The sequence below is a fragment of the Maniola hyperantus genome, chromosome 18 (assembly GCF_902806685.2).
Source record: "Maniola hyperantus chromosome 18, iAphHyp1.2, whole genome shotgun sequence".
NCBI lineage: Eukaryota > Metazoa > Arthropoda > Insecta > Lepidoptera > Nymphalidae > Maniola > Maniola hyperantus.
This window is the reverse complement of record NC_048553.1, coordinates 7,417,955-7,437,685: the sequence shown is the minus strand read 5'-3', so window position 1 is coordinate 7,437,685 and position 19,731 is coordinate 7,417,955. Positions and strand designations below refer to the sequence as shown.

At 38.1% G+C, this 19,731-nt stretch overlaps 1 protein-coding gene and 1 pseudogene across 3 annotated transcripts in view; one reads left to right on the top strand and one right to left on the bottom strand.

Moving 5' to 3' along the window:
- Positions 1–19,521, top strand: part of LOC117990460 (zinc finger C2HC domain-containing protein 1C) — a 31,504-nt gene extending 11,983 nt beyond the window's left edge. Inside the window, exons 2-11 of one of the 3 annotated variants that reach the window (XM_034977911.2) lie at positions 12,071–12,229; positions 12,932–13,147; positions 13,425–13,508; positions 14,143–14,306; positions 14,844–14,940; positions 15,398–15,448; positions 15,899–15,922; positions 16,534–16,731; positions 17,071–17,233; positions 17,439–19,521. In XM_034977911.2, coding sequence (XP_034833802.1) covers positions 12,071–12,229; positions 12,932–13,147; positions 13,425–13,508; positions 14,143–14,306; positions 14,844–14,940; positions 15,398–15,448; positions 15,899–15,922; positions 16,534–16,731; positions 17,071–17,233; positions 17,439–17,602 — 1,320 coding nt within the window. In that variant the 3' untranslated portion in view covers positions 17,603–19,521. The remainder of the gene's footprint in view (positions 1–12,070; positions 12,230–12,931; positions 13,148–13,424; positions 13,509–14,142; positions 14,307–14,843; positions 14,941–15,397; positions 15,449–15,898; positions 15,923–16,533; positions 16,732–17,070; positions 17,234–17,438) is intronic. The other 2 variants (XM_069504731.1, XM_069504732.1) reach the window with 2 other exon arrangements.
- Positions 512–2,539, bottom strand: LOC138403574 (uncharacterized; annotated as a pseudogene).
- Positions 19,522–19,731: the final 210 nt, after the last annotated feature.

Sequence of the window (19,731 nt, the reverse complement as noted above, 5' to 3'; positions counted from 1 at the left end):
ACTTCCTATTGAATGAAACCCTGCTCCAAACCAATTAGCTGAAAAGCCGCACCTAATCTCTAAGCCAATTAGCTCCTAGCCCGAAAGTTGTGATTGGCTAAATTTATAGTATTTTGCAACAATACGTTTTATTCAATAGCAAGAGAATTGTCAGCTATTCCAAGATCAAATCAATCAGATACGAAATCAAGAAATCAAAGAGCAACCGCCGAGTTTCTTGCTAATTCTTCTTGGTAGGAAGGATTTTCCGAACAAGTCTTGACGAGTAAAAAACACTTGTAAAGGTTCATTTGAATAAAAAAATCTTTTTATTTCTACTTAATTAGAATTCAGATATGTTAGCAATCGTCGTATTTGTCAAATTACGAGAAAATCGCTAAATGTAAAAGAGAAACCACAGCTAAAAGTTTACGACAAAGATATTTCTGTGTTTATTTCATTACAAAAGTTTGCTTGTATGTAACCAACAACTAATGACCTTCAAAAACCTTGTCTCCAAATCCCACTTACAGATCGCGCGGCGAGAGTTTGGCTTTGACCTTCGGGTGGAGGGGATTACTGCGCATGGGTACTGTCACGCACACAATACTTTTCCTTTTTTATGTACCAGGTTGGATATTTGAGTGGGTCAAAATTCATGTACAGTGGTAATAATGCTAGAAAATAATACGAAATAGATAAACTTCTTCATTTATTAAAACTATTGATAGTTATTTTACTTATATAAAATGTTTATTTCCTTTTAAAGTTTACAGAGACAGCGATGAAAATTCTAAATAATTGTTTTTTAATAAAATTATTTATTCCAAGATACATGTAAAATTGGTACATACAAACAAAAGAAAACTTAAAATAATTATTAAATACAAAAGTTAACATTAAAAAAAAGTCTTAGCAGCAGTGCTATTCAGATTCTGAATCAGTTAAAGGTTTAACGCCTTCTATGAAATCACCGCATGGTCCAGTGGTGCTGCCGCGACACGAAATTGTGCAACGTCTTTTGCTTGTTGAGGGTCCGGGTTCAGGGCTTCCTCGGTTGCAGTTGTCATCATCATCATCTTCATAACCATCATCAGAATCATCGTCTTCGGAATTATCATCGACGCGAATTATAAATTGCTCGGTAAGTAAATCAACTACATGGTCACTCTTGACGTACTCTTCTTCTATATCTTTTACCTTTTTACATATTTTTCCCCATTCCTGGGCACCCATTAAGGATACTTTTTCTTTGATAAGTTTGGTACATTCTTGTAAATTCCATTTAACATTTTTGCTAGCTACCTACATATTGTTTAATAGTAGCCCATGCCATTTCTATGGGGTTGAGGTCTGGATGGTAAGGCGGTAATCTCAATATGCTATGGTTTGCTTCTGCTAAAATTTGATCTATTGAAAAAGTTTTAAATCTTTCTTTATTAGCTTTTATCAAGTTGTACAATTGTGGCTTGAGCATTGTTGAATCATATTGTATGCCTTTATCAGTTAGCCAATTCTGCATATCGGCTTTTTTGGTATTGGAGGACGGTGCTAAATCCCATTGTTTATTGTGGTATGAAGCGTTGTCGACAACCACTACAGAATTGGGTGGTAGGTTGGGAATTAATTGTGTCCTAAGCCATTTTTCATAATTCTCGTAATTCATGTTGTCGTGATAGTCCCCTGTTTTGGTGCCGGCTTTAAAAGTTAATAAAGCATTTGGTATAAACCCAGCTTCAGATCCTGCGTGGACTATCACGACTCGTTGTCCTTTAGAAATGGGTTTTTTTAGTCCTTCCGTAGGGCCATCGCTCCAGGCTTTGGTTGTTGAGTGCGATGAATCTACGTAGGATTCATCTGTGTAAACAATGGGTCTTCCTTCTTGTCGATATTTTCTTATTTTACTTAAATATTCAATGCGTTGTAATCGGATATTCGATGTTTCTATTAGTAATTTACGGTTGTTTTCTGTTTTTTTCCAGCGAAATCCTAACTCCTTTATAATTACACGAAGACTTGTTTCTGACCCTTTAAAGTTTATATCTTCCTCAAGTTTCTTTTTTAGTTTCCCAATGGTGGGAAGTTCATTATTCGTCTTGTGAAAATTGTGTATACATCTTTTTATAATACCTTGGTCAAAATTATCAATATTCGTAACTGGTTTAGCTCTGGGACGTTTTTTTCCAGGTGTTCTGAAAGTAATTAGCAAATCGGAACTCTTGGCTTGATTTGCGATATTTTTTACAGTTCCAATTGAAGTCTTAGTGGCCTCCGATGTCCGTTTTTGAATTTTAGCTAATTTACTGACTACACAATTTAATTTAGAAACAGTTTCCGTTTTCATTACCTGCATAGTCTGTATAGTTTGGTTATTCTCCGACTGACTGAGTAAAGAAGCAACTTCCTCAATCTGACTTCGAATTTGCTTCAATGAATCGACACATTCGTCAGCTTCTTTCTTTAAAAAGCAATTCACGTCATATATCATTTTCCGTGCTTGCCTTTTTAAAACAATGTTTTTTTTACGCATTTTCAAATCACTTTTTAATATTTAACAAAAAAAACTGACAAACTTAAACAAACAAACTCAACAAATAATAACAATCGACAACAATAAACAATTAACGAAAATAGCAATTCACTTGTGAACGTGATTGTACAACACGAGTGCGCGGTACGTCGTATCGATGCGAGAGGCAGGGAACGACTGGAGCAGTGGAGCGCCAATCAGAGCACCGCGTGCGCCTACACACCCGCCCCGCACCCCACAATTGCCCGTTGATACCCAATTTCTGATTTCTGCGCAATAACGGTCAAAGCCAAACTCTCGCCGCGCGTACTGTACCTACATAATCCAATATTCCATATTTAAACAGCACTTTGCTGTAATTTTGCTCTCAGTACATAATTGTAAATTGTAATACCTACCACGTGGGACGACGGTAGGACGCGCGTGGGATGAACTAATACCAGATATTAAAGTATAGTTTTGCATCCTAAAATTTACACAATGTACACAATGGTACATTCATCTACTTATTCGATCGATAATGATATACAGACCACATAACCAACATTTTTAAATACAATAATTATTTAGCTACACTCTGAAAGATGCACTAAGTTCCAAATTAAAATGATTGTCATACCTAACTGACTTTCAATTTTAATCAAGCTTTAAAACAATTATCATCATCATCATCATCATCATGTTCAACCCATCGTCGGCCCACTACTGAACACGGGTCTTCTCTCGGAATGAGAAGCGTTTAGGTCATAGTCTGTCATTCTTGCCCACTGCGGATTAACAGACTTTACACACATTTGAGAATATCATAGAGAACTCTGGGCGTGCAAGTTTCCGTAGGTTTTAATTGCTTAGAACGCTTTGTCCGCGACAGGTTAAGATGGCAATCGAGGTATAAGGCGGGGGGACGCCCCGCACACCCGTACGTCAGTCGCGCTAGCCCGCACCGGGATAGCGCGGGGGCTGCGTGGGTGTGCGGGCCTTCCCTCCCTGATTTGCATCTCGACCTGTCGCGTACTTTTTGTACATCACCGTTGTACATTTTGAGCTGAGCCTAAAATTATCATCAGGTAATATTTTCTCCTCCTTGTACCTAAAGAGAAAGTAATAACGTGTCAAAATATCCGGCAAAGCAACCAATTATTGGTTTACTTATTTAAGTTTTAAAAAAACCTATCAGATCATACCGAACATAACAAGCGGTGCAATCATTGACCTTAGCGGACGTGCAATGGCCAATGGCTAATCAAATTAGAAATGAAAGTGATGACGTCAACAAAGGCCGCCCTACAAGGAAGAGATTATGAATCAGCCCAGCCTGCTTGTAGCATGTTTATAGCCTGAACCAGCTGCGTGGAGTGGGCACTTTTCAATCTACAATCGACCTTAATTCATTGTCATAAAACCTATACCATCCCCTATAGCTAATAATAATTGTTGTTACAGGCTAAGACATGACTCTGGGATTGGAATAACAGAGATGTTAGCAACTGATGCTTATATTGTCACGAGAACAAAAGTCACCATAGCTGAAGTTACTTGCGGCGACTTACTCCGCACACGCCTGTTTCACTTGAGGCGTGTTAGCAGTTAGCACGTCTTGCTAATCGCTGGACTAACTCTTCGCTCTTCCTTCTTCTTTTCTCTGTTACTTCTTCTCGTTATCTCTAGCTTCGCTTTATTTATAGTAGGTATCGAGTATTGAACTAAATATAAGCTACACGCCATTGCCATTGAGTAGGTTCCTATAGTCCGCGACAGGTCGAGATGGCAATTGAGGTATGAGAAAGGCGGGGAAACGCCCCGCAAACCCGCGTTCGCCCGCACCGGATTAGCGTGGGGGTTGTGCGGGGCGTTCCCTGCCCGTTTGCCATCTCGACCTGTCGCGTACTATACCTACGTATATCAACCAATTTGTATACCTAATGGTTGTAGGTTTATTGTCTTGATCATGCAAACTTAACCTGGTGGGGATGTCAGTTTGCATGACAAACTTACATTGGACGAACTACAGGTAGGGTAGAGCAGAATAAAAGAGTTTTTTATTCAAATATTTATATTTTACAAAGCGCTTTAGAATCGTCAAGTGATTCTGTCACTGCTTCAAAATGCCTTTTATCAAGCCTTAAGCTATCTTATACATTGGACGATATAGTACTTGATGGTATACCGTATGTGAGGACCTTGAGGCACATGAATACACCCATAAAATTTGCGCGACGCATCGACGGAGCCACTTGAAAACCACTAGAAAAGAAAGTAAGAATGCAAAGGGGGTTTAACAATTAACTGTTGTACCTAAAATGAGTTTTACTTAGCCAACGATCTCAATTTAAAGATTTAAATTACTATTGTTATTTTAATAATAAAATCTTAATTGTTTATTATTTGATATTCCATTGTCAATGTAATATCAGCGCAGTGCAAACTAAGTAAACCAATCCGTAGACAAAACCGCAAGTAACTCTACCATCAATTTCCCACCTTTGTTTACCTACTTATCTACCACGAGCAAATCAATGCAAATACAAACTGTTTTCCCATTCCCAACCTTAAAACGCCTTCCCCAAGTTGTAATTTAGCTTAACTTCCCTTCTCCATTCCATTCTACCTCTAGTAATGCAGGTGTCTTAAAACACTAGCAATAGGCACTACTAAAGATCGAAGTTAAACTTTAACAGGGTCAAGTTAGCGGTAATTCTCGAGGTCATGAGTTATTCACACCGTGACATTGGAACTACCACGTGTACTGTTGCTAGACAACGAAATAAACAAACAGTTGCCCTCATTGGCAGGTCTACCTTCATTCAGCTTTTGAAATTCTTGGTCTTGGACGTATTTATTTTTTAGACTCCTGAAAGTGTGTTTGCGTGTTGGCGACTTGACGTCTTTCCTTCAGTATTAATATTGCATTCAAGGATTTCAAACTTAACGATAGTAGAGAAATCCTTTTCTGTTCTGATCGTGGACGAATAAGGTTCTGAATAATAGACTTATTGTGAATTTGTACAACTTATGTTTTCTTGTTCCTTGTGTTACATAATTTAATCTATGATAAAATCTTCATCTTATTAAAAGTTAGCGTAACAATTTGGACAAATGATTAATTATAACTAAGTAATTTACATACCTAATCTCATGGTCTCTTTTTCTTCTTTCCTTATTGATGATATTACTTAAATAATTTTTGCATAGCAGTAATTATTAATTATTATGTTTTTGTGTCTTACTTAGTTATACTTACGAAACTTTGGAGGATTTTGTGTCGCTATTTTCACTATACCCAAGAATTTTGAGAACTGATCTTAGTTCATTCGGAGTATCAACTATGGAGTCTAATGACTTATCGCAGAGCCTAGATCGTGGTAACTGGTGGAAACCTAATTATTGGAAGATACGTCCGCGCATCGCTTCTGCGTCTCTGAAAGGAGCTGATCCTACGGAAATAAGGAATGGCTGGCTAACTCTACCTGATTCTCAGGTAATTTTATCTTCAAATAAAACTTCCTTTCTTAATATACTTAAATTTAATTTTAGCTTTTTTTATAAAAATCGAAATAATTGATTGATATTTCGATTTCCGAAAAAAATATTTTTATTGTTATTCTTTCCACTTTCATATTTTCTGTGCACACTTTATGTGTGGTAACTGGTAAGTAAGTATAGATTTTATGTAAACACTAGTATCTATAGGTATCTACTTATTTATTAATAAGCTCTACTACCGTATGGATTATCGTATGGATTCTGCCAAAACTTCTCGAAGTAAAATTATTTTAACTAAAGTATAAAATTACTTACTGAAATACAGTTGTCTTTGGAAGTAGGTATCTAATAAGTATCGATTTTAACAAAACCTAAGAATTATTTATTTCTTTCAACCGGTGACCTTTGAGTAAATGAATATGACAATAGTTTAAAGTTTGATATTCGAGTTCTGATATCTAATTACTTAACAAGTTTTTGTAGCTACGACAGAATCTACTTACCTACTCGTAGGTAATTACTTATTGCTTTATAACGTTGCCTAAAAATCAATAGCAAACATGAAAATTGAAACAACAATAGAAAGAAATGCTTCCTACGCATCTTTTGTGAAAAATATAAAGTCACATGGGTAGATACTACGGCTACAATTACGGCAAGAAATATTGTACATCGACCTTTAGAATAAGATTTCGGCTTGTAGAGCGTTGTCTCAGTCACTCATACAGACGTTTTGTCGGTCTCGAAAAACGCTCTACGAAAGTCTAAAGGTCGATGTACAATATCTTCTGCCGGGTAATGTAAGTACATTTTGGAGACTCCAATTTCCAAAGTTCCGGAAGGGTATTTATTCCAAAATGTATAGGAGTCATTCTTAGGTGAAGTGGTGATAATAAAAAGAATAGGTACCCGGCTGAGTTTGATGGGCTCTTCTCAGATCTGATCGCGTTTAGAATCCTCGTAGCTTCTAACAATAGCACTATATCATCTAACATATCTAACAACTGACAATCAAAAAGTGCAAATACTTTATTTTGTTTTGTGACTATTAAGTAGGTACCTACCTGTTTTGAATAAATTATTTGAGTTTGACTTATGACTTTTGAGGTATTACTGGGTCAATAGTTCAGAATTCTACTTCCGCATTCACTGTGATATATGGGTTAGTTAAGATTTCTCTGCATACGCAAAAATAATAAGAATGCGACAGCCGACAGTCAAATATACGGGAATAGACAAAAAATATCGGTAAACGAACCAAACTCTGTGCTGACCGACTCTAGAACCGTAAAAATGTTATTTCGTGCTCACGAACCTAGACACCTATACCACAAGAGTTAACAATCAACAATTTACATACCTAACAGTCCTTTAAAGCTATAACAATAAACACGGCACGCTAACTTAGTCAGCCCACTGTTACATCACACGCCTTGCCATGCGAGTTCTGACTCAGCACCGTATATGGAGAATGCGAAACGAGATTGTAAAAATAAACCTTTTGTTTTGTCACCTTTGGAATAAGATCAAATTTTACTGTATCATATTGCATTCGCTGAGTAAGGTCGTCTAGATAAGTTTACCTGGCATTGTGTTTAAAAATAATAAAATATGTAGGTACCTACTTCGGTATATATAAAATTCAAAGTCCTGACTGACTGACTTATAATATATCAACGCACAGCCTAAACCACTGGTCCTAGAGACATGGGAGGGTATGTTCTTTGTAGAGAGTAGGTATCCACTAAGAAAGGATTTTTTGAAATTCCACCTCTAAGTGGGTTAAATGGGGGATGGAAGTTTGTATGAAAGTCCGTCATTTTTAAAGTTACATCGATCAAAATTAGTATTTAAGCTTTCGGTTAAAAATAAAAAATAGGTAGGTACGTATTTCACGATTTTAGAAAATTCTACTACCAAGGGGGCTAACAGATGAAAGTTTGAATGGAAATCCGTCATTTTTCAAGTTATTTCCATGAAAATTTATATTTTGGTTTCCGGTCACAAATGAAGAAATACGTGTTTCGGGATTTTTTGGAAATTCAAGCTCCACGTCGATTTCCTAAATTCCACCCGAGCGAAGCCGGGGCGGGTGAGAGTATTTTGCTGAATCTTAACTAGCAAAAATTGGTTGCCAAATTCCTGACTAGAGCGAGCCCCTGTTGTACTTGATACCCCAGTCCCCAACCATAATTTCGATGGTATCTCTACATAAACTTTTTGAAATCAAAACATTCCAAAATCAAAGTCTTAGAGAGCCGCTCCGTTAGTCTTCTTATCATTTCCTCTCATTAGTCATTTTAAAACGCACGCTGTGATCATGAGCTAGGTATCGATGCTTCGAATATTCCTCGTGATCATTAAGGGTATTTGAAGATGACCCTTTGAAAATGATAAATGCAAAATTTGTGATTGTCTTTAACCATATATCACTGGACAGCGCAGAAATATAATATCAACGAAATATTACAATATATTTCTGTACTTACGTGATGATAACTGATACGCAACTATCTCCCTTTTTTAAAATCAAGGTTTTTAAGTCTTAATAGAGTTGATGTCCATAGCTTGTGTTTAAATTGAAATATCGTGAGAGCCGCCTTTTTGTCTGCCCACTAAACTATGCTGAAAACTGGTTTCAAATATTAGATTTCCGATTATACAAAAATCGCAGTGAAGCTCAAACGCTAACGCTATGTAGCAAAGCGTGATGTTCCCTATCACGAGCTAAGGTCGATGACTGCCAATGAGTCATAAACACTGTATATTATGTGCCTTGTATGGTCATTGTTCGAGAGCTCCTCCGCCATTAGACGTTTGCCTTGGACTAAGGATATCTAAATTATCGTTAATGCCTGATGCCATAAAACTAGCTCTAAGACTAAGATCTGTGTATATTTAGATAACACTTCAGTATTTAAATATCTATTTCCATAAGATTTAGAACTAGCTGTTGACTACGACTTATTCGATATTCTTTTTTCCCGTGTGATTAAGATTTTTCGTGGTAAAGACCTACCTGGCAGATCGCTCCTTGCAGCGAGCTGAAATTGTTTTTCACGTAACCCCCAATACTTTTAATACATACTGGACTAAGAAATAAATAAAAATCTGGACATCAGCACTCATAACAGTTAGGTAGGTAGGTAGTAGGTACTATAAGGCACAGAAGGTAGGTATTTAGGCTTGCTTATGTCATCTTAAATTTTGACCTGAGGACACGGAACAGGTCAAGTTTAGCTTTTTAGGTAAATTTAACCCTCCAGTAGAACTTAACTTTTACTCGAGCTCCTCCACAAAATTCCCTATGAGCTCTCATAAGTCTACTATAGATTATAAGGATTCCTGACGTCTCATGATGTAACTAAACACTAAATGTATCAGTATTCAGAGTCCATTAAACCTACGTTGTTCAATACTAACTAACCGGCATCAGGATCCTTGTAATGACTGCCTAACAGTAACAAGAATGCCACTCTACATATTAATTGTGCTCATTTAGATAATCGTGAATCGTGATCTGTCACTGATGTAAAGTATCTACCAACTCATACTCGAGACCTCAATAGCTCACAGGGTTGGTACGATGAAGTTCTCATAATTAACCCTACCTCTTTTCTAGCCTGAAGGTCTTAAATATAAATATTTTTTATTAAACTTTATGGTCAAGTGTTAAGATTTATAATAAAGTGAAGTTGTTGATATTATAAAACTTTTTTCTACATTTCGTAATAAGAAACATAGATTTGTGTATATGTGTGCAAACCGGGCCACTTGGGCGAAGCGAATTTGATTGTGATCCCTTGTCTTTATCCTACTGTAATAAGTAAATACTGATAAGAGTACTTTTTCGCAAGTGGCACAAGAACTGAACAAGAACTGTAGGTAGGAAAGTTTCAAATACGGAAACTGGAAAGCTTTAACTCAAAAACTATTTTTTGCAGTTAGCGCTTTTTAGAAATAGGACGGCAGAAATAGATCGATACCATGATTTTCATATAATCCTGTCCGTTAAATCGTTATAACGATTGATAGTCATACTGGGGCAGGTACCTATAATAATATAGTAGATATCTATAAGGATTTGGTCTACCAATCCGCACTTGGCCAGCTTGGTGGACTATGGTTTTAAACCATGCTCATACTGAGAGACCCGTGTCTCATAATGAGCCGGCTATGGGTCGATCATAATGATATAAGGATATGAGGGGATCACAGAGAAAATTTTACCCTTATAGCAACCTATGTACTTATATCATAGATCTTCCTGAACATTTGATACTTATAATATTATGACAAATCCTAGTTTTATAAAGAACGGACACTGTGACAAGCATACCTACTCACTTGCTCCGTTAATTGAAGAGAATTGCGATCGTTTGAGTGTACTTACACGCTAATCAATTCCGATGGCCACATCGATTACAATAAAATTTTCAGTGAGCATTGTCAATAATTGAACTTATATACCTACTGCCGACCGCTCGCGGCTACGCTCGGAAAAAATATGAATCCACTTTATTCCCTATCCCGTGGAGTGGGAATTTCGAAAAATCCGGCCTTATTCCTTGTTTATATTATAGATTTATTCCCTATCCCGTGGAGTGGGAATTTCGAAAAATCCGGCCTTATTCCTTGTTTATATTATAGAGGAAAAAAACACCCTCATTTTAACCTGTGTTTATTTAACCTCTACTTACGTTAGAAGCTCAATAAAATATTGAACAAATGAAAACTGTCTAAAAGTGATTAAGGCATCTTTTTCACACTAAAAATAAAATTCTTAAAAACAACTTTTAAATCATACGATTTATTTTTAGTGTGAAAAAGATGCCTTTATCACTTTATCACTTCAGATTTAGATAGATTATTTAATTTCTTCAATATTTTATTGAGCTTCAATCGTAATTAGAGGTACTAATTAACTTTTTGATAATTTGACCGTATTTTGTAGATGCTTGTAGTGTGCCCCGCAACACTCGGGTGTAGTAATTTATAGAAATCTTTTCTTTGGGGGGTCTACGTTAGGTATGTGCAGATCCTCCCTACATGCAAAATATCAAGGTTCTATAAGCTGTAATGTATTAGGTAAGTTGATATTACTTATGTCCGTAAGTTTATCCGTCATGTGCATATATAGCAACTAGCAAGTCTTTGAAATTAATTGATTTTGTAAACACTGACCTTCAATAACGCAATATCTTACGGAAGCGGTAGCCGGTGCTCAACAGAACAATAAAGTCGCGGGCAGGTTGTGGAGCGCGAGCGCAGCGATGCGTGGGCGCCGACCTCCCACCCTCTTGTTTTCTACATCATTTTGCGATTATTAAGGTCGTATATTTTATGTATTCTAAATTTGATATCGTATACTTGTCATTTGTGTTTTGTGGTGCAATAAAGTACCGGTATACATACATAGGTACATCTATGCAGACCTACCTAAATCATCATCATCATCATGATCAACCCATCGTCGGCTCACTACAGAGCACGGGTCTCCTCTCAGAGTGAGAAGGGTTTTGGCCATAGTCTACCACGCTGGCCATGTGCGGATTGGTAGACCCTACCTAAATAAATGTATTTTATTTCTGAAAGTGTATTTGGACTTGAAGCGTGTTTCGTACAACAAAAGATGTATACATAGTACATGCAGATCTTCCTCTCGAGTAGGTACTTATTCAAATATAAAATATACAGACAGGATTTTTTGTGAGATTTTATAATAGGTAAGTAAGTACCTACATATAATAAAAAAATTGGGCGAAAATTCTACGCCTAAGTACAACAATGCTTAAAGCAGGTTTCCACACTTACCTACTTCCGTTTTCTATACGTATTCAATGTAAGTTTCAGGTGATACTTGGATTGAATATAGAAATTAGTACTGGTATTATCAAGTAGGTACCTGAAAAGTACTATTAAGTACAATTATTATCTGAAGGGTTATATTAGATACCTAAGTATTGTGGTGGTTTAGAGATGGGAGATGGGTGTTACACGGTTTCATACCCTTAAGTATATGTAGTTTCGACTGTTGTGCGTGATACAACAACACATTTAAAGAATATTTTTCAACAGGCACGCTTTCAACAAAAGCAACTTCAGGAGCGTGAGCTGAAAATCGCTTCGCTGTACGAAGCGCAACAGGCGAGGGCACTCGACCGCGTCCGACACTCGCCCAGCAATGGCGTGGCGGCCACTCCGCCGCAAGCGCTCGTCACGCACCACCCGGGAAAGGTACAAAACAAATTGAATATGTTCCTAATATTATAGGTACCATTACTACTCACTAAGCAGTAGTGTGCACTTCAGCACATGAGTAGAGATCACGTGACTGCAGACAGGCATAAAAGCACTGTCTAGACCAAAGTTTGAAGCAAAGCTTCTTATCGGACGTTTGAATATTTGAAATGGGGAACTTGTGGCTGTGGATGGATGCAACCTTACACCCAAACGGTGTAAGGGTGGCTTTGCGACAGAGCAGCGCGGCTACGCCGACTGAGCAGCGCGTATGTGAGTGAGTGAGATAAATAGTAAAAGATTTTATACACAATGCATAAAAAGCTTTACCCTACTGGATTTCAAATTACATCTTACCTAGTTTTGACAAGGTAAATTATCCAAATCAACAGACATCTTAATAGTAAGTAGGTACATTAGAGAATGCATTTCTAAGTAAGTAAAACCCTTCAGTAGGGCGATTGCCTAAAAGCGGCATCAATAATTATTACAATCTCAATTGTTGTGATTGGCTGAATTTGTGCGATTCTTGTTGCAACAATGCATTGTTGCTCACAACAATAGTGATAGTGAGCATCAACCAATCAGAGGTGATTGCGATCGTGACAGTGTAGTGTAGCTGTCATTCTACCGCAATCCCGCAGCCTTATGTCAATAGGATATTAAATTGATCCAAAACGTTCTCCCATACATTCTCAGGTGCGACAAATGTTCGAAGAAAGGCGTACAAAAGGCATCGATAAAAGCTATCCACTCCAACCAATTCAGAACACAGAGCGTACTCCGCCACGGAAAACCCTGCCGAATGGCTACACCAAAGTTTCCTCAACCACTAAGACCTCGGTGGAGAAAAAGACTGCCAAAACACACACGAACTTCAGCACCCATAGTGTTAAGAAACAAAGTACCACTCAGGTAAATGGAAACTTCTTTATAGTCCATAAACCTACATACATTCTTAAGGAAAGGCAGGCTTTTACTTCTTTCTCAAACTAAATATGCAAACTTTTTTTCCACTTTATTGCACAAGCAATAAATATGTACAAAAGGTGGATTTCAGACTCGATCGAAAACCTTATCTCCCAATAAGTGGCGTTGTTGTGGGTGTGCTCAAAACTATTAGGTGTTACTAGGTCAGCATAAGGAGGAGACTTACGTACGTACGCAGGTTCATAATTTTTCTTTTCCTCAGGTCCAGAAAATAGACAATATGGTAAATGGTTCCGGCGACCTTAACCACAATCACGAAACGGACTTGAATACACAGAAAATTATGGTAAGACAACTAAACTAAACAGTCTGTTTACAGCAGCAACTAATAAGTGGCAGGTTAGCAACGCAATTAGGCCTGATATAACCTTAACTAAATACGGTTAATTCATACTCGTAGTTTCCATTCTAATATAATGCAAAAGGGCTCGTTTAACCGATATGGTACTAAGATAGTTTGCATTCCGAGACGGACATAGACCACTTTTTACCCTGGAAAATCATAAATTTATTTGTTACTTCGTCAACGTGGAAGGTTTTGACATATTTTTAATCCCGAGATAACTCTTTAATATTCCGGAATGAAAATAATCCTATCCTATGTCCGTCTCTATCTCTATATGTAAGCTATCTCTGTACCTACCTACCAATAGATAATGTTTGCAACGTCTACGTGGTTTTTCGTAAAAATCTTTTATTTGCCGGGGCAAAAAGTAGTCTGTCCGTACCTGGGATGTACCTACCTAAGATATCTGGTAGGTACCAAATTTCGTAAATATCGAATAAACTGATGGACCGTGAAAACGTAGCAGACAGACAGACAGACACTAACACGTAATTTGACACGTTTTTATTAAGTAACTCGCTTTTTATAATTTAATTAGTCGTAATTTATTGTATAAATAATTTATTTTCCTCAGCCACAAAGCAACGGCGAGATAATTCCAACAGTAGACGAAAGGGATCACGTAGATAATGACAACAACGAAATGATTGAAAATGAAACATTCCCTGAGGCGCTCGCCCCTACGCCCTCGCCGCGATCTCCTGAACCCGTCGTCGAAGTTAAAAGGCCACCGAGAAGGTAAGGCATCAAAGCACAGTTAGCGTCAGGTAAAAAGACCTCTGGGCCAATCGACTAGCTGGACGACACTAAATGAAACGTGACGTCCAGGTTCCGATTTCTAACCGAAGTTAAAGAAATTCAGTTCAAGATAACTTCGGCCCATTTTGGCCGAAGCCGAAGGTGGTTTTTTTTGGCCGAAAGTGGCCAAAGCCGAAACTTCGGTTGGCCACAAGTTACAAGGTTGTTCTTTCCTACTGCGCGGGAAACGTAAGGTTAGCTGACGAACCAATCTGGGGGCAGATTTTCCACACCTTTGTCTAGTTAGGGGTGCGTGTTCGAGCCCCCAACTCCCCACTTTTCACATTTACTATCACCGCTTTCAATTACCATATCGTGAACAGAAAATTGAGACTTGTTTAAAGATTAGATCCGTAGATTGTAAAATTTTACTCTCTGTAACTAAGTAGGTAGGTACCTACCTACTAGGTACAAGTCTCTGTAACAAGGCTATACTAGTCATATTAGTGCATGTTAGAATCAAGGTATGTTTTCCAGAAGTCCAGTTGCTGCACAGAGGCCTAAAAGTCCAGTGAAAAGTAAACCTGCAGCAGTAGCGCCCACTCCACCAAGAAGAGTTGTCAGCGAAAATAGGGTAAAGTCCGCACAAAATGACTCCTCACGCGGCATTTTAACTTTATGGGTCAATTGTCATGTTAAAAGTAGGTAGGTACTGTTCACCTTTAAAATAAGAACTAAAATCGTACTTTTGACATGATTTGACACAAAAAGTTAAAATGGCGCGTGAGGAGTTAAATTTTACGCGTTATATCATATATGTACTATGGGAAGATTTTTTTTTCAAAAACGAAGATTTCCATAGTCATAGAACACCTTCATGAAAAAAGATTTAATAAGTAACTAGACACTTTATCAAACTGAAAAATAATAATTGACGTTTCCAAATTCAAAAATCACGCAAATTCAATGATGATTCAATCAATGTCATCACACCTTTCATAATGTATTGATGCCTTAAAAATTAAATTAAATTTTTTAGTGATAATTGATGGTTGTTTACGAAATTCTAATGAAGCGGGTATATCGGTCAGGTACCAGCGCGGGAGAGCAGTAAGCCCAAGGGGGTCATGCAGCGAGTTCCAGTGAGTGTTTCTTTATGTTACTTTCCTCTATTGGCCCGAAAACACAGAACATCCCACAGAATGCCCACAGACATAATTGTACATGTACTTATAGAGAAATAAAGATAGAAAGAAAAACGTTTATTCTCTGAATTTTGTGCCACACATCACCAGTTGTTGCTACTTAAGGGTTTGGTTATCCCGGCACCACCAATACTTGAGCATTAAAGCCAAAAGGTCTCAGGCAGAAGAAGAATCGGACACAACCAATCTGGCACAACCAATGCTATGTGTGTGTGGTATACCTATCACTGGAATATTTTAATATATCGATGAATATAGCCGAGAGCCCGTAGATAATTATTCAAAAATGTTAGATATAGGTATATTTTATAACATTTAGGCCTATTTATGGATCTTATAATAATGTTAAGACTACGTTACACCAGTTTAAAAATATTTTTATTGCAGGTACTTAAAAACAACACAGCCACGGTAAACATTATTTTAAATTGATTGCTTTATTGAAGTAGGTAGGTACATATTAATTTGTTTCTTTAAAATTGTTTCGCGATTTCGAGTTATGAGAAATTCATTTGGACATACCGACCTACTCTACGAGTATGTAGCTTTTGACCATCTGTTGACAAGAGCATTGCGTAAGTGTGCGTGCATGTCGGACCAATCCGTCGTGAGCAAGCGCTCACAAACGCACAGATTTCGTGTGCCTTACTCATAACGATACGACTTAAACACAAGCATGAGCCACTCGTCTTCGTGAAATGTAAAAACTATACCTAATTTGTAACGAACTAGCGACAAGAATGAACAATAATATGAATCCGTACCCGTCAAGAAATATTGTACATCGCCCTTTAGAAAGAGATTTCGTAGAGCGTTGTTGATACCGACAAAACGTCACATAGGTAGACAATGCTCTACGAAGCGAAACCTCTTTCTAAACGTAGATGTAGGTACCTACAATATTTCGTACGTGCTGTGCGTCTGGACCTAGACCATCAATGCTTTTACCAGACAAATTTGTCGTCAGAAGTAAGTCATCTTGAACAAAAAAAGTAAGTCTATACGCTCGTGTTCTATTTCGGAATTCACAGCCGCCAAGCGCTTCAAACAAACCCCGCGCAGCTCCGTCAGCCAGCAAGAGCGCCGTCCCGAGCGAAGGCGGCTGCCCGGTGTGCGGCCGACACTTCGCGCCCGACCGCCTGCCCAAGCACCAGGAGATCTGCCGCAAGACGCACACCAAGAAGCGCAAGCCCTTCGACGTGCTCAAGCACCGCCTGGCCGTGAGTACTGCATACTGCCCTTTTTTTCAGCAGCTAAAAATCTTGCTTAAATACCTTTTTTTTATTCAGACTCAAGTTAACCCTTGACTGCAGTCTGCAATCTCATCTGGACCCTGGTTGTAAGTGATGATGCAGTCTACGATGGAAGCGGGCTTACATGGAAGGGGTGTGGCAGTTTTTATTTAACCCTTTAGTTTTTCTACACGGCATCGTACGGGAACGTTAAATCGCTAGGCGGCGCGGTTTTGCCCGTAGGGTGGTAACTAGCCACGGCTGAAGCTGGTCTGCCAGAGAAAATATAATCTATCTACTTATGAAAATTAATTGTTCTCATAACAGGGCACAGAAGCGGAGCCGTTTATCAATAAACTCCGTAAGGGCACTCCGTCAACCACGAAGGTGCAACAGAAATCTCTGAGCAGCAACTGGAGGCAGAAACACGAGGAGTTCATTCAAGCTATCCGCGCGGCCAAGCAGGTGAAGGCTCATCTTGAAGCAGGAGGTTAGTGTTACGTGTAAACGTTTACGGATAATCAGCTAATTTCACAATATGGGGTACCTATGCTAGTTAATCAATCAGTTTTACAGAATGACGATTGTTTAACTGACTGATTTTTGCGATCAACAACCTTTATCATTGGATTCTGAAATAGTTCTTCTATGACGCCTGCTGCTATCAACATTTCATCACACCCAATGTGTTCCAGGTAAACTCAGTGACCTACCACCACCGCCTCCGTCAGAGAACCGCGACTACGTACCGTGTCCTCACTGCAAGCGACGCTTCAACCAATCCGCGGCCGAGCGCCACATCCCCAAGTGTGCCAGCTTCCAGTTCAATAAGCCCAAGCAACCCGCCAAAAGAAAATAACTACACACGATCAGACCTAGGCAGACCTTACAGAGGTTATAACTATACACAACGACGTGGAAACCCTCAAGGCCTCAACAGAGGATTCAGAAGACAGTAGGAGGAAAACTCGGCTAGTGACACATAAATTATACCCCTAAGGTTATTTTATTTCTTTAACACTATGTTAAAATGTTGACTAATCTTAACTTTTTCGAAATTATCGGCAATCAAAGTAAATCCATATCGTTCTACTATTGTTTTATAATACTTTTATCCTTCAATCGAACTGAGTTCCCTATACTCATCTAACAAGTATTTCAACAACATGCCGTATTTCTCGGTGAAAAATTCTCTTATAGAAAAATAAAATTCTATTATATCTTCAAGTACAGGAGTACGGCTCCGAGTAATGTAATGGACAAACCTGCCACGAATAATATATCTACACAGTTTATTACAACGTCGCCAAATATCTTTTGTGACGCTTTTGTCCAAATAATTTTCACTTTTGCTCTATTCTACCTAGTGAAATGCTTCTACGACATCATAGGTCCCAACGTACAAAACTGAAAATGGAAACATCTTCATATGTTCCAAGAAGCTTTATTGATCTTTTAAACGTTCCTGTTGTGAGTTTTTAACGTTGAATTTGTTTCCACGTCATTTTCGTTGTTTATTCTCGTGAATTTTAAATTATACTTACAAGTTTCCAAGTCTCCATACAAAAAGTTTAATTCAAATTAATATTCTGTTCAAAATGTCAGCAAGTATTCTACTTCAATTATTTTTCACTATTATTTTCGGTTACACTACTTGGACGCTTTTGCATTTTATACAAGACTACAGATACATCTGCCGAAGCTCGGGAGACTTGAGGCTGCCCCCGCTGCCGGACCAAAGTACCGATGAACTTTGGCCATCAAATTACGAATGATTTTTTTTCAATTATAATTAATCAAATAGAAAAGGCACAACTTTCGTTTTCTAAAGCACAGCAACCTTGACCGATTATACCTAAGCAATCTTGCATAAGTAAAATCGATCAAGAGTCGCGATCGATAAATACATTGATAAAAGGGAAAGCCTGTCGGATGGCATTTCCAAAGGTGACTATGAAATGTTAACAAACTACTGCAAACTTAATATGGGCTTCCGAGACGGTCAAGCGGCTTGACGTCAAGCACGTAGATTTTTACTTGAGCCAAGCATTTTGATCGTTCACAATGTTTACTTGATGCTTGAGTCAAGCATTTACGTGCTTGACGGAGATTGATGATTTTATATTTTTGTTTAACGCGACGTTCGGACAGTGTTTGAGATATAAGAAAAGTGCCGTTTGCTTGATGCGACCGTCAAGCAGCTTGATCAAGCAAAACAAAATTACATGCTTCGACGTCAAGCCGCTTGACGGTCTCGGAAGTCCTATAATTTCTAAAACTTTCCGCTTTTTAATCAGGTGCCGTAATAACACTAGTTACATCGTACTTGGTAGGTCGAACTTGTGTTTTGTTTAAAGCATTTTTTTTCCGTGCAATTTCTTAAAATAGTTTTGAAATAATCTATGCTCCAAGGAATTTGTTTATATTGTGTGCGATGTACATGCAGACAAGCAGAACAAACCTTTTGTCTGGTTTGGAATTTGGTTTATAGAATCTACCTAACTACTAGAATTAGGTTTACCTATAGCACCAAAAACTGCTAACAAGTCTATAATGTGCGCTCATCCTTTCAAATATAGTAAAAACAAGCCCTATTCTATATACTTACATGTACTATTTGTGCGAAACGTAAAACCTTTGAAAGTACGTAGGTACTAGATGATAGAAGATAGATGAGTAATTTACTATCGATATTTGTACAAAATATTATGCTTTTAAAAATGTTAACACTGCAGAATGTTATTACATTTTTTTAATATACTGATTTTTTTAATATTACTTAATTTGTTTTATTGCAAAAATTACACAAAGACTAAGGGACGAAATAAGTACGCGATAGGTCAAGATGGTAATCGGGGTATAAGGCGGGGGACGCCGCGCACACCCGCTCGTCACCCGCGCTGTCCCGCAGCGGGTTAGCGCGGGGGCTGTGCGGGTGTGCGCCTTACGCCTTTTCGTTGCGATGAGAAGCAGGGACTAAAAAAAAAC